At 37.5% G+C, this 13100-nt stretch overlaps 1 protein-coding gene across 1 annotated transcript; it reads left to right on the top strand.

Annotated features, from left to right (window-relative positions):
- Nucleotides 1-5881: 5881 nt before the first annotated feature.
- LOC308344987 (trace amine-associated receptor 1) lies at nucleotides 5882-6898 on the top strand (the record flags this gene model as incomplete). The annotated part of the gene is made up of 1 exon (XM_080806875.1): nucleotides 5882-6898. One exon carries the CDS (start codon nucleotides 5882-5884, stop codon nucleotides 6896-6898), a length of 1017 nt encoding a protein of 338 aa, XP_080663001.1.
- Between the last annotated feature and the right edge of the window lie 6202 nt (nucleotides 6899-13100).

The following is a 13100-nucleotide window of genomic DNA, read 5'->3' on the forward strand; positions in this document are numbered from 1 at the left end:
CTTTAAATAGAGAAGAAAGTGAGCTAGCCTGGCAAATGTCAGCCATCTGAGTTTCTCCAGAAACTCTGACAAGGACACACAGCCTCTGGCTACAATCTCACGCAGGGTGGGGTCTTGCTAGATTAGAAAGTTTACACGTGCTACACCCTCTGCTCTTTTAATGGGGCCTTGAAAACACTTTCAGGAGATCTCATTCTAAGCATTATTTTTCCATTTTAGTGCTGGTTAATAACATCCTGCTTTCTTGGTTCTGGAACCAAATGCAGGATCAGCAAGTTTCCGGTCCCATCTATTTGGAGAGGGCAATTATGGTCTCTAAACAGACTTGAGGACTATTTACTGGATTCACACAGATTGTATGGCTTTTTCCTAGCATACTTTAAATCCTTTATCTCCTTTGAGCATCATAGACTCATTAGCTCAACTGGTTGCATTGGGTGACAGTGTTTTTTTATGACACTCAATGGTCACATACTGGTCAAGCAAGAATCATCTGAAACTTTGAAAGTTTACCAAAAGTTTGAGTATAATAGTTTATGTAGGACCATCCAATTTTTTATAACATTATCTAGGAGCAGTAGAACAATTATAAGATAACAATCTATTTGGGTAAAAACAAAGTTTAGTTGCAATTTTAGGTCCACATTACTTTTAAATTCCCTCCCTCAAATCAGTCAGGGTATTATACACATCAGAGATTTTCTTATAAAAAGCAAGTACAGAATATCCATGGAAAGTTCTAGAACAAAAAATGAAATCCTGAGTTATAATGTTTCATTTCTCTATCCCTCATTTTATATTATGTGCTAACTACAAAGTCACCACCTAGAGGAAACACAAAGTCAATGAAAAAATCTGGACAAGCCAACAAGGCATTGGCATTCCAGCTTCTATCTGGATCAAGGACAATTGTTTATTCTTAGTTTCCTTTAAGGTATCAAGTGGTCTTGGGCTTGAATTCCCCAGGAATTTAACTGCTCTGTTTCCTGCTAGGACACTGCTTTTGTTTTTCTATCTGGCTTTGTGTGTTTGGGTAAGGACATACCAGAAGGTTCTGCACTGTTGCAGCTCCAGGCCATTCTACTGTTGTTTACCTTGAATAACTGCCAGTTTCCTTGGAATAAGGGGTGGAAGATCTTGATGTCTCCCTAAATGTACTTTGGAGCTCAGGTGACTTTCTCCTGTAGGGTTGTGACATGCTGAGAAATTCCTCATCTAGGCTTGTGTGGCTTCTGCCTCTCCCTGGTTCTGTTCACGTGGACAGCCCTGATTGCTGTTTTAAAAGCTATGACTTTGGAGGTGAGCCTGGTGGCGCCCCATGTTCCCAACCTCGCCTTCTCCAGAGCTCCACTGTAGGTGCTGGACGCCAAAGTACCAGGCCTAGGAGGCGTTCAGCAGCGCTAAGAAACTACCTTGCCGGTCCTACGAAGGCGTGTGTTGTTCTCAAAAACTAGCATTCTGATGGGGGAGTTCGTGTGTTAAAGTTAACAGGTGATTTAGTTTGTTTGGTGCAAAGAACAGACCAAGCCCCAGTCGTACAAAAGATTGAGAAATTCCACCGTCAACTAACGCAACTTCTGGGAACCAAGGAACGCTGCTCCGTTGCCATGGAAACGGACTCAAGGGTTTGAAATGAAGATCTTCAAGTTCTTAGGAAGTAAATATCTTTTGAATCTGAAAAAGTGTTGTGAAAGAGAATACTTCATGTAACTAAGTGGACTCTTCAGAAGCCGGGAGGTCATTTTTTGTACTTGTTTCTTAATGTTTACTTTAGAGAGCTAGGGATGTAAATATTTCAGATAGAAAGCCTTTATTTATTTTTGGAACTTGAACAAGAATTGCATCTGTGTTTGGAAACATTTTGCAGTTTGATGTTGGGCAAAATACATAATTATTCTCTGACCAGTTTGTATCAGTAATCTGAAAATGGTGTATCATTAGAAGGCAATTTTTCTTTAAAAACAACAACAACAACAACAAAAACCTATGACTTTCTCCTCCTTGACTTTATAACTAATTATTACAGCTGATGGCAAACGGAATGTGTTTCTCCTCTGCTTAACATCGTCTGTGGAACACTTTCCACACCGTCCACAGAATGGATTCATATTCTTTACCTTTTCTGAAAGAATGGTGAGGAGGGAACCAATCCTCTCCTTGGCTTTGAAGCTAGGTACTCAAGTCAAGACTCTAGAATTAAACTAGAAAGGCAGGGAAAAAAGAAAAGAATCAGGGAAACCAGTCGGGAGGCTACTAATTTGACAGTGGTTAGTGGCTGGGACCATGAGAACTGGTTCGATTATGGATATATTTTCAATGAAGTGTCAAGATACTTACTGATGGATTAGCTATATTATTGAGTGTGAGAGAGAGTAGTCAATAATTACTTCAAGGTTTAGGACTGAGAATTTGCAAGAACGGAGTTGCCGTTTTTTGAGATGTGTGGAAAGGAAAAGGAGCTGGACACATGTTGTGGAGAAGACTGGAGGCTTTAGATATAGTAAATGGTGATATTCTCTAGACAGCAGGAAATGTTTGTCCAGAGTGTGGGGTTGGGGCAGGTCATGGCTGGAGTTGTTCATTTGAGACTCCTCAGCATATAGATTAGTTTAAGGCCAGAAGACTATAAGAAATCACCTAGGGAGCAAGGACTAGCCTCAGGGCAAGTGAGTGGAAGAACTAGCAATGGAAACTGAAAAGAGTAGCCATTGAATTCAAAGCTTCAAGGGAAGGAATTGTTTAGGAATTGTTTTAGGAAGCATCTAGGGGGTCAAGCAAGAAGAAGCCTGAGAATTTAGCACTGGGGTTAGTAACCTGGGACAACAAGACTAAAAAACGGTTTTGAGCTCTTGGCTTTCGTGCCATCTTCCTGGAAACCTCTGCACCATGAAAGCCAAGCAGAGGAGCAGCACGAGCACAGGTTGAAGCGTAAAAGAAGGAAGATGGGGGGGCACCTGGGTGGCTCAGTGGGTTAAGCCTCTGCCTTTGGCTCAAGCCTCTCCCTTTGGCTCAGGTCATGATCTCAGGGTCCTGGGATTGAGTCCCGTGTCGGGCTCTCAGCTCAGCAGGGAGCCTGCTTCCTCCCTTCTCTCTCTCTGCCTGCCTCTCTGCCTACTTGTGATCTCTGTCTGTCAAATGAATAAATAAAATCTTTAAAAAAAAAAAAAAAGAAGGAAGACGGAGCAGAGGACCAAGTAAAGCTCTGGCTTGTACACCTGTGGAAGCCACAGGAGCAGAAATAAAGCAAGCCAGAAGCCAATGACACTGGTACCAATTTGTGGACTGCATGCCTATTGTCTAGAACTTGATTCAGTGGATTCAGAACATCCATTGCCATCTGATCACAATGACCACCTTTGAGAGACGCATGCCACTCATGCCAAAACAGTCCCTTTTGGTTCTTTGCCCTGGACCTGTGACTTTCTGGACTAATTCTCTTTTCATTTGTGGCTGAATGTAACACATGTACAATAAACCATCTCTTCTACTGTCTTAGCTGAAAAAAAAAAACTGTTTTGGTAGAGTGTTGACAAAAGTCTATTAGAGCTAAGAGCGTATTCAAAAGGCTAGTAGATGAATGAAAGACAAAGAGAGTAAATGACTCTTTCAAAGAGATTTTGTTTTGTTTTCCTTTCTCGTAAAGTGGAAGTAAAAGGGGATCTTCTGAAGATGTGAAATTAAAAATAATTCTTTTTGAAGAACTTGTTTTTATGGAAGAGTACTACATATTTGAAGGGATTGGAGGAGAGGTATTTTAAATTTATTAAAATATGCATTTTCATAGCTAGATATTTTATTTATTTTTATTCCTCCAGTTCCAGTTATGGGTACATTTAAATTTTTATGTAGTCTTGATCTAAACTGTCAGCTCAGAGGCAATGGGAGGAAATGAAAAGGAAGGCAGATTCTGAGAATATTCTAAGTCTTGTTGCTATTTTCTAGCATTTCAACAGTGCAGGTTGTTATTGAGTGCCAGAAATTCACATTCTTCTTCCAAATTCTCTCTCCTTCTCTTCATATACACTCTAACATACATATATATTTATACATACCATATATATACACATATACATATATATATTTCAAAATATATTGAAAATTCCAGAATTTAGTTGAGAATTACAGAATCATATACAAACAGAGGAGATTTAAAAAAATTTTTTTTTAATTTTATTTATTTATTTGACAGACAGAGATCACAAGTAGGCAGAAAGGCAGGCAGAGAGAGAAGGAAGCAGGCTCCCCGCTGAGCAGAGAGCCCAATGCAGGGCTTGATCCCAGGACCCTGGGATCACGACCTGAGCAGAAGGCAGAGGCTTTAACCCACTGAGCCACCCAGGTGCCCCAACAGAGGGGATTTTTAAAAAAGATTTATTTACTTATTTTTAGAGAGACAAAGAAAGAGAGTGTACACTCCAGTGGTGGGAGGGACAGAGGAAGAGAAAGAAGGAGAGAAACAGACTTGGGTTGGGGGGGAGGGTCTCAAACTCATGATCCTGAGATCCTGACCTGAGCTTAAATCAAGAGGCTCACACTTAACTGACTATGTCACCCAGGCGCCCCCAAAGGGGATATTTTTAAACTAGCTCTCATGGAGCCTTGGGTTCTTCAATGGGCATGAGGAAGAAGAAGGTACCATCTCTGTTTTAACCAGATTTTACTTTGGTTTTAAAATTGGGAATGAATGAAAAAAAAATTTAATGGGCTTCAGAGCTTTAAGGAAAAAAAAAAAAAAAAAAAGAGCTCCAGTGCCATGCCCACAGCACACACTGAAGCTCGGGTTCCCTGGGTTCTCACCTCAGCCATCTTTTCACTGTGCCACATCATGTCTTTACCACAGACTTTGGTCTGTGTATTTAAAATCCTTAATAACTGAGACCACAATATCACACTTTATTAATAGATATCACTTTTCAAGAGATCTTTTGTTCTTTTTTTTCTTTAGATCTTTTATTCTTATATGACAGTTCAAAGTTTAATGAAAATAATTTATCTGAATTGATCCTTTCTGCTGTGGGAAAAAAATGTGGATTAACAAAAAAGAAACTATACTAGTAATTGAGACCTCAGGTCATATTCTACCTTCAGTGGTTTCATGAACGAAAGCTCAAATTCTTGCCAGTATAATTACACTAACAAAACATGTCATATCTTTCTTATAAGGAATAATGTTTACATTGTAAATGCAAAAATGTTAAATGAAGTAATGCTTGGAATATATGTATAAGTGCTTTGCAAACTAGAAATAAATGTATGTAAGCTTCTTTCCATTATAGTTAATTAGAAAATAAGAAATATCTTATATGTTATCAAGTACAAAAGCATGCACTAGCAGATATTATTGTGTACAAGAGATGCATTTAAAATATTTCACTTTTCCTCTTGAACATATTTGAATTCTAAAATTTCTGGCAATTTATATGTACCCTTTAGAATATAAACTTTCCCCACAAGACTTTGCACAAAGACTATTTCCATAGATTGAAGCATATGAAAAATTCATCATCTGACCTTCTCTGGCCAAAAATGTGTCAGTTTCATGTATTTCAATCTAATAATTCAACTTTTCATTTCTAGCACCATTATCCAATGAGGAGATGTTAAAAAAAAGTTATTGAACTGAACTATGGAACTAAACTTAGGAATAAAAGCTCTTTCTAAAATAAGGATTTTTCAGCAAGAAGTAATAGTGAGTATGCTAGAAGTGAAAAGAATCAAGTTTTCAATGATTCTCTCCCTCTCTTTTTTTTTTTTTCCTCCCAAATTTCTGGAATAGGTATATGGAAGTAAAAGAAGGAACCCAAACCTGATTATGGATTTCAAAGAAAGATTCCTCAATACACAAAGGAAGAAATAAACTGGTAGAAAACCCTCAGGAACAATGTCTTTTTGCCACAATACAATTAATATTTCCTGTGTGAAAAGCAGCAGGTCGAATGATGTCCGTGCTTCCCTGTATAGTTTAATGGTGCTCATAATTCTGACCACACTCATTGGCAATCTGATAGTCATTATTTCCATATCACACTTCAAGCAACTTCATACCCCAACTAATTGGCTCATTCATTCCATGGCCACTGTGGACTTTCTGCTGGGGTGCCTGGTCATGCCCTATAGCATGGTCAGATCTGTTGAGCATGGCTGGTACTTTGGAGAAGTCTTCTGTAAAATTCACACCAGCACTGACATTATGCTGAGTTCAGCATCCATTTTCCACTTGTCCTTCATTTCCATTGACCGCTACTATGCTGTGTGTGATCCATTGAGATACAAAGCCAAAATCAGTATCTTGGTTATTTTTGCGATGATCTTCATTAGTTGGAGTGTTCCTGCTCTTTTTGCATTTGGAATGATTTTTCTGGAGCTAAACTTCAAAGGAGCTGAAGAGATGTATTATAAATACATTCACTGCATAGGGGGTTGCTCCGTCTTCTTTAGCAAAACATCTGGGGTACTGGCCTTTATGACTTCTTTCTATATACCTGGATCTATTATGTTGTGTGTCTATTCCAGAATATATTTCATAGCTCAGAGACAGGCAAAATCAATTCATGATGCAAATCAGAAGTTTCAAATTGGATTGGAAGAAAAAAATGGAATGTTACAAAGCAAAGAAAGGAAAGCTGCAAAGACTTTAGGGATTGTGATGGGAGTTTTCCTAATATGCTGGTGTCCTTTCTTTGTCTGCATGGTCACGGATCCTTTCCTGGACTATAGCATTCCACCCACATTGAATGATGCATTGATTTGGTTTGGGTACTTGAACTCTACGTTCAATCCAATGGTTTATGCTTTTTTCTATCCTTGGTTCAGAAAAGCACTGAAGTTGATTCTATTTGGTAAAATTTTCCAAAAAGATTCGTGTAGGTATAAACTATTTTTAGAATCACATCCATAGAATTATTATATTTACTGCTTACTGTTTTGCAAAACACGTGGCGATCATATTTATGATCACAACATAATCAACCACATGGACCAATTGCAGGGTCTTTTATCAATTATTTGAACCAAAGAACATATAATAAGATAGAATTCTTATATTTCGCTTCCTGTTTGAGATGTAGTAGATGTGATCTTTGCCATTCTTACTATCCACACTGAAGCTTTGCAAGTCCAGAATTGGAGGCTCTACATGAAAGAATTTTCCAGGCCTTACATGAACTGCCATGAAATTGCCAGAAATACCTTACTCATCTGTTCAGGGAATGCATTTGGGAATGCAAATTAGAATGGCTTTGTCATTCATTTTCTTGACTATACATTCCTTTTTGTAAAATCAAAGAAAGTACACATTAAATGTTATTGAATAATTGTTTATACATGATTTGCCATTTTTCATGAATCCTTGTTAATATATATTTCAATTTTTAAATATCTTAATTCTCATCTTTTTATAATAGGTTTTCTTGATTCTCAGAAAAGTTGCAAAAAGATCAGAAAATAAACAAAAAATAAAAATAAAAAATCATACAGAAACGAAATGCAAATAAAGATATCACTCCTAGCTTATCTCCTGAAAGAACTATATCATTTAAAATTCTTAAAAACATAATATTTTGGTGACTGTATAATGTTACATTGTATGAACCTACAAAGATTTTTTTTCCCCCCCAAATGTGGGGCTTGAACTCATGGCCTTGAGATCAAGGCTGGAGCTAAAATCAAGAGTGAGATATTTAACTGACTGAGCCACCAAGGCACCGCCAAAGATTTTTTTTAACCATTTCCCTATTGTTGACCACTTAGATTTCAATCTCTTTTTTTTTTTTAATGATAGAAATTAAACCAATTTCTGTCTGTTACTTGCTATTAAAGGTTATAAAAGTGTCTGGAAGGATTTTACCATAGTTCAAGGTTGTGCCTGGTATGATAGGACTCAAAATACAAGCTCTATGAAGTAAAACAAATTCACTTGTTGGACTCTAGGCTGCACCGAAAGAGAAGCAGCCACCAGTGCAGCTAAACACGAGGGATGAACACGAGGTATAATCAGAATGGACATGCCATACCTATTAAGATGGCATATACAAAAAGACAAAGAGGAACAAATGGTGGTTTCAAGTAAGATTCCCGATTATAAGCATTGATTTCCAATTGTACTGCTTCTCATACAGACTTCATGCAGTCTGTTGCATGTTGAGTAGCCCTAGTGATTTGGATTTATTTATTTAATAACAATGACTTAGGTTCATGAGTAGATTAAGTTAAGGCAGCTAATTTTAAATGAAATTACAGAGCAATTTCCTGCATCCAAGTTTCTGTTCACAGACTGAATGATTTCTGAGGATATGTTAAATCCTTCCATTGCTCACGGTCTGTTTCAGGACTGTGTATAATGTTTTAACTACCTGACTAGATTTTTGTTCTGGGACATTTACTTTTTCATTTAATTTAAAGTAAGACAAATTGTTGCTAATTACTCCTAGTGTCGAAAACTACTTTGACTTTTTTTCACCCATGAGATCACTTTGTCAGATTTTAAAAAATGACCAAAAGGGGTGCCTGGGTGGCCCAGTCAGTTAAGCATTTGACTTAGGCTCAAGCCATGATCCCAGAGTTCTGGGATTGAGACCTCCATGTTGGGCTCCCTGCTCAGCTGGGAGTCTGCTTCTCCCTCTCCCTCTGCTCCTCCCCCTGTTCATGCTCTCTTGTTTGCTCACTCTCTCAAATAAATCAATAAAATCTTTTTTTAAAAAAAGGAGCATAAGTATTTAGACAGCTTTCTGTACCTTACAGCAAGTTTCTGTGGTGTTCTTCATTTGCTCCCACATGTTCCTCTCAAAATTATTCACAGACATTCTGTTCTTTTGTGTATATGTGTTTTACCTATTGTGAGTAAATCTTTTTAAAAACACTATATTTTCTATGTAACCATTATTGCTGGCATACAATAAAATTTATTTTAGCTCTCCAGTTGATTTGTTCGGACTTTCATTCCATGCAGTTATATTTTCCTCAAACGATGCTAAGTTTTATCTCCTTTCCAATAATTGATTCTTATTTATATTTTCTGCTGTACTGTATTAGTCAGAATTTCTAGAACAATATTGATAGTGGTGATAAGAGTCATCCTTGTCTTACATCTATTTTAAATTACTATTCAGGTTTTACTATTGATTCCACATTTTTCTTGGGACAAGTTCATGACTCAGATAATTTTACCTTTTTTTACTCAATACTGCAGCCCTATAGCCTATCTTTTTTGGTAACTTCTGTTTTTAATACTCACAGTAAGAGATAACCCATAACCCACTTTCTCAGCACAAAAAAAGCAGGCTCACTTTGTCTTTCTATATTCCCAGCTTCGCTCTAACTTCCATCCCCTCATACAGAAAGTATTTTTCCCTTTTGGTTGTCCAGAGTTCATTTCCCAACTGGCATCCAATTAGCCTTTGAGAGATTTTCCACTCTGACTGGGCATAGCCTATTGGAACTGTAGTGAGAAGATAGACCCCTGCTTTTCCCCTTAACTAAATAGACAGGTGGGTAAGCCATGCTAACATATCCAGAAAGTCTTTCTTTAGAATTTGAATCTTTAGCAGAGGGGAAAAGACAGTGATCTTTAGCAGAATCTTTAGCAGAAAACAATGAAGGCATGTGGAGTTCCATTCCATCCATGTGGTAAGGTCATGACCAGACTGCTTTTGGTGTTGTTGGGGTTCATGCTTACCAGACTCCAGAGCTGCTTCATGGTCTGTCCATTTCCAAACTAAGTTCTCCAGTCTCTCAGGTATTCCATGAATCCTAGATAGTATTCTAATAAATTCTCTTTGAGAATAATTTTTAGTTGAATCCATGGAAAGGACCTTAACTTGATACACTGTATTATGGTAAATGCCAAGAAAGTGATTGCAACGACATGACATTCTTTACCAAATCCAGACAACTTCCAATCAAAACAGTCTCATTTTCCACTTGCTCCCTCTCAAAGAGACAGATTTGTATAAAATACCACTCAGGAAGAGATAAAAATAGATGCATTAGCAAAGAAGTTTGTTGGAACTGATTTATTAACAATAATTATAAAGCCATCTTAAGACTCAGTAAACTGGAAGGTCCATCCCCATTTTTAACTGCGTTCTTGAACTCAATAATCCAGTCTTTAGAGAGTCATAAATTCTTGTCAAAAGCGTAAGGCAAACCGTATGAACTTTAATCCATTGTAGATTCTGGTGAGTCACAGTTTCTGTTTACTCATACATTGTCAACGAGAGCTTGCACTTTAACTTCAGTGTGTAGATATATAAAGAATGATTTGTTTTTAAATCTAACAGGCTATAAAGTGTACTAACAAAGCAACTCTCCAGAGAGATATTTTGAATGCTGCATTGAAATAATCTAGATGATATAATAATCAGATTGAAGTATTTTTTCAAATAAGGTATATGTGCATTTTCCAAAGTGTTTCAATACAGGTTATTGAGTATATGGCCAGCAGTAAAAAGTATTCAAAGAAAATAAATTTATCTTTGACAAGTCCTGACCTTCTTTCCCATATTCCTCCTCCTCCTAAAACCCCTTTCCCAGGTCTTTAAGCTCCCAGTGAATTTACACTACTCCAACATTTTAACTTGGTTGAGGCTTGTTCTCCTGTGAAATCATATCATCAGCAGCATCTAACTTGTTTCTGTCTTTGATTTTTCCCGAGAGAGAGAAATCTTTGACTCATACAAATTGAAAGTTCTTAGCATATTTATCAACTTGAGTGACTTGGAAGCTTTAAGTGAAGCCACTCATAACGGTTTATCAATGGCAAACCTTCCTCTCCATAAATATACAAGTCAGATAAATAATAACTGAGATAGAGGATAAACTCTAAGATTTGTTTATTGGTCAGTACTTTCACAATGTGTTATGTTAGAAAGTAGTGTTTCTCAACCCTGGCTGCTGCTGGGGAGCAATAATACAAAAATAAATTATGTGGATACACAGGTCCTATGTCAAGAAAATGATCTGTGTGAAGAGGGAAAGCTTAGCAGCCAGACACCATGGGTTTGAATTCTGGCGCCATATTTATCTGCTAATGTTTGAACAAAGTTACTTAAAAACTCTAAGCCTTAGTTCACTCACTTACAAATGAGAACAATAATATTACCCGCCTCACTGGACAGTTGATTATTAGATGAAAGAAACCATCTAGCATGGAGACTTGCACATAAAAGAAAAAAAAACACTTAGCAAACATACAATATTAGTATTATTCCTTGTCATTTTATTGGCATATGCTTTGGTGATGCTCACTCTTAATATGCTCAGGCAGGTTACACAGAGAAGTTGACATAGGCAAACATTACATACTGGATTGTTTTTTCTTTTAAGGTGGTGCAGAAGTATATCATCCTCTTTCCTAATGAATTTCAAAGTTACAATTATGCAAAAGAATAGCAGAAGATTTATGGCAAGGTCTACATAGAAGGAAATTGAACCTGGGGCCACATTTTCACATCACCATTCTTTGATGTGTCAGTGTTCTGCATGTAGTATGTTTGAGAGGCTATGGGAATTTTTATTTCTTTAAAAAATAATGTATATAAAATGTGTATATTATATATATAAATACATATATATGTATATATATATACTATATACTTAAATACACATGTATAATACTGACATCTATTTGCAAAGTAACTATTACCTACCTATCTGATGAGTTTGAACAGATACTTTATGTAAGCCTGGAAGTACAGCAGAATAGAGCAGAAGCCTGCTGCACCTCCACAGGGACATCCTCAGGCTTTGGAAGCAGGAAATCCTGAGTTCAAATTCCAGCTCTGTTCCTAGTTCCTGTGCTTTCTTTCCTTCGTGCCTTTGCTCCTGCAGCCCCCCATGTCTGAAATGCTGAAATGCCTCCTCCCTAACTCCACCTCCCTTAACTGACTGACATTTACTCATTTTAAAAGACTCATCTTGAGTCCTCCAGGAGGCCTCTATAATTTCCCTGGATCAGGTAGGTGTTTTTCTCTGAACTCCCAAAATATCCAATGTGCTTTCTTGTTGGTACCCTTATTCATTATGCTAAGATGTCCTCTGCCCCCACTGAACTGTGAATTGCTGAAGTTAGGGAGTGTGTTTTATTCATTGTCGTATGACTTGTGCTTAGCATAATGCCTGACACAGACAAGTCACTTTATGCTTGTTTTTAACAGGGAATAAATGAATAAGGGATTATAATAAGGTATCCAAGGGGATCACGCTAATAAAAGTTAAAGACAGATTTGAGCCCCAGTCTCTTTGGTTACAATCTCCACCCTCCAGGAAATCTATTTCAAGAAGTGGGGCCAACAATGGAGAAACTCTAGGATTTCATACTTTGATCCCCAGCCAAGTCTAAGAAGATGTGCCTAGACGGGTTTAATTTTGGCAGTAAATGTGTATTTGATATGAATAGAAATTATTTTGAGTTATTTTTTAGAATTGTATGATTTTAGAGAGAGAGAGAGAGAGAGCAAGCATGAGTGGGGGGAGGGACAAAAGGAGAGGGAGAAGCAGACTCCCCACTGAGCAGGGGGCCTCCACATGGGGTTCTATCCCAGGACCCTAAGATCATGACCTGAGCCAAAAGCAGACATTTAACCAACTGAGCCACCCAGATGCCCCAAGAGTTAAGCTATTAAAACATATCTAGATTTAGTTTGCAGTCTACTGCCTAAGCTGATGTTTGAAGCCCTGCCTTGGAATTTTGGGGGGATGTTTGGATTGAGACTCAGAAGTCTTCAATTTCAACCCTTAATGCAGGTTCTTTGGGTTACATCTCTTCTGACAACCACTGACTTAGCCTCTTAAGAAAATGGAATTTAAAATTTTTCAGTTTGTATAGTATGGTGAAAACGTAGGAAGATACTAAATACTTAAGCACATGTAGAAAGGAGTTCAGAAGTCCTGACACATGAATCTCCAGCACCTGCCACAGGCTCCAGCACAGGATAGTTGCTCCAGGAACATGTGTCCAAGGAAGGCAGAGAGGAAAGATAAGTGATTAGAATATGATGTTTTTAAAGCAGCAAGAAAAAGATTATTTCTCAAGTGATCTCCTGAAATTTAGGCATTTTAATATCATTTTCTCAAATTAAGGGTGACTTGACAGTCCAACTCAG

The sequence above is a fragment of the Martes martes genome (genome assembly GCF_963455335.1).
Source record: "Martes martes genome assembly, chromosome: 6".
Lineage (NCBI taxonomy): Eukaryota > Metazoa > Chordata > Mammalia > Carnivora > Mustelidae > Martes > Martes martes.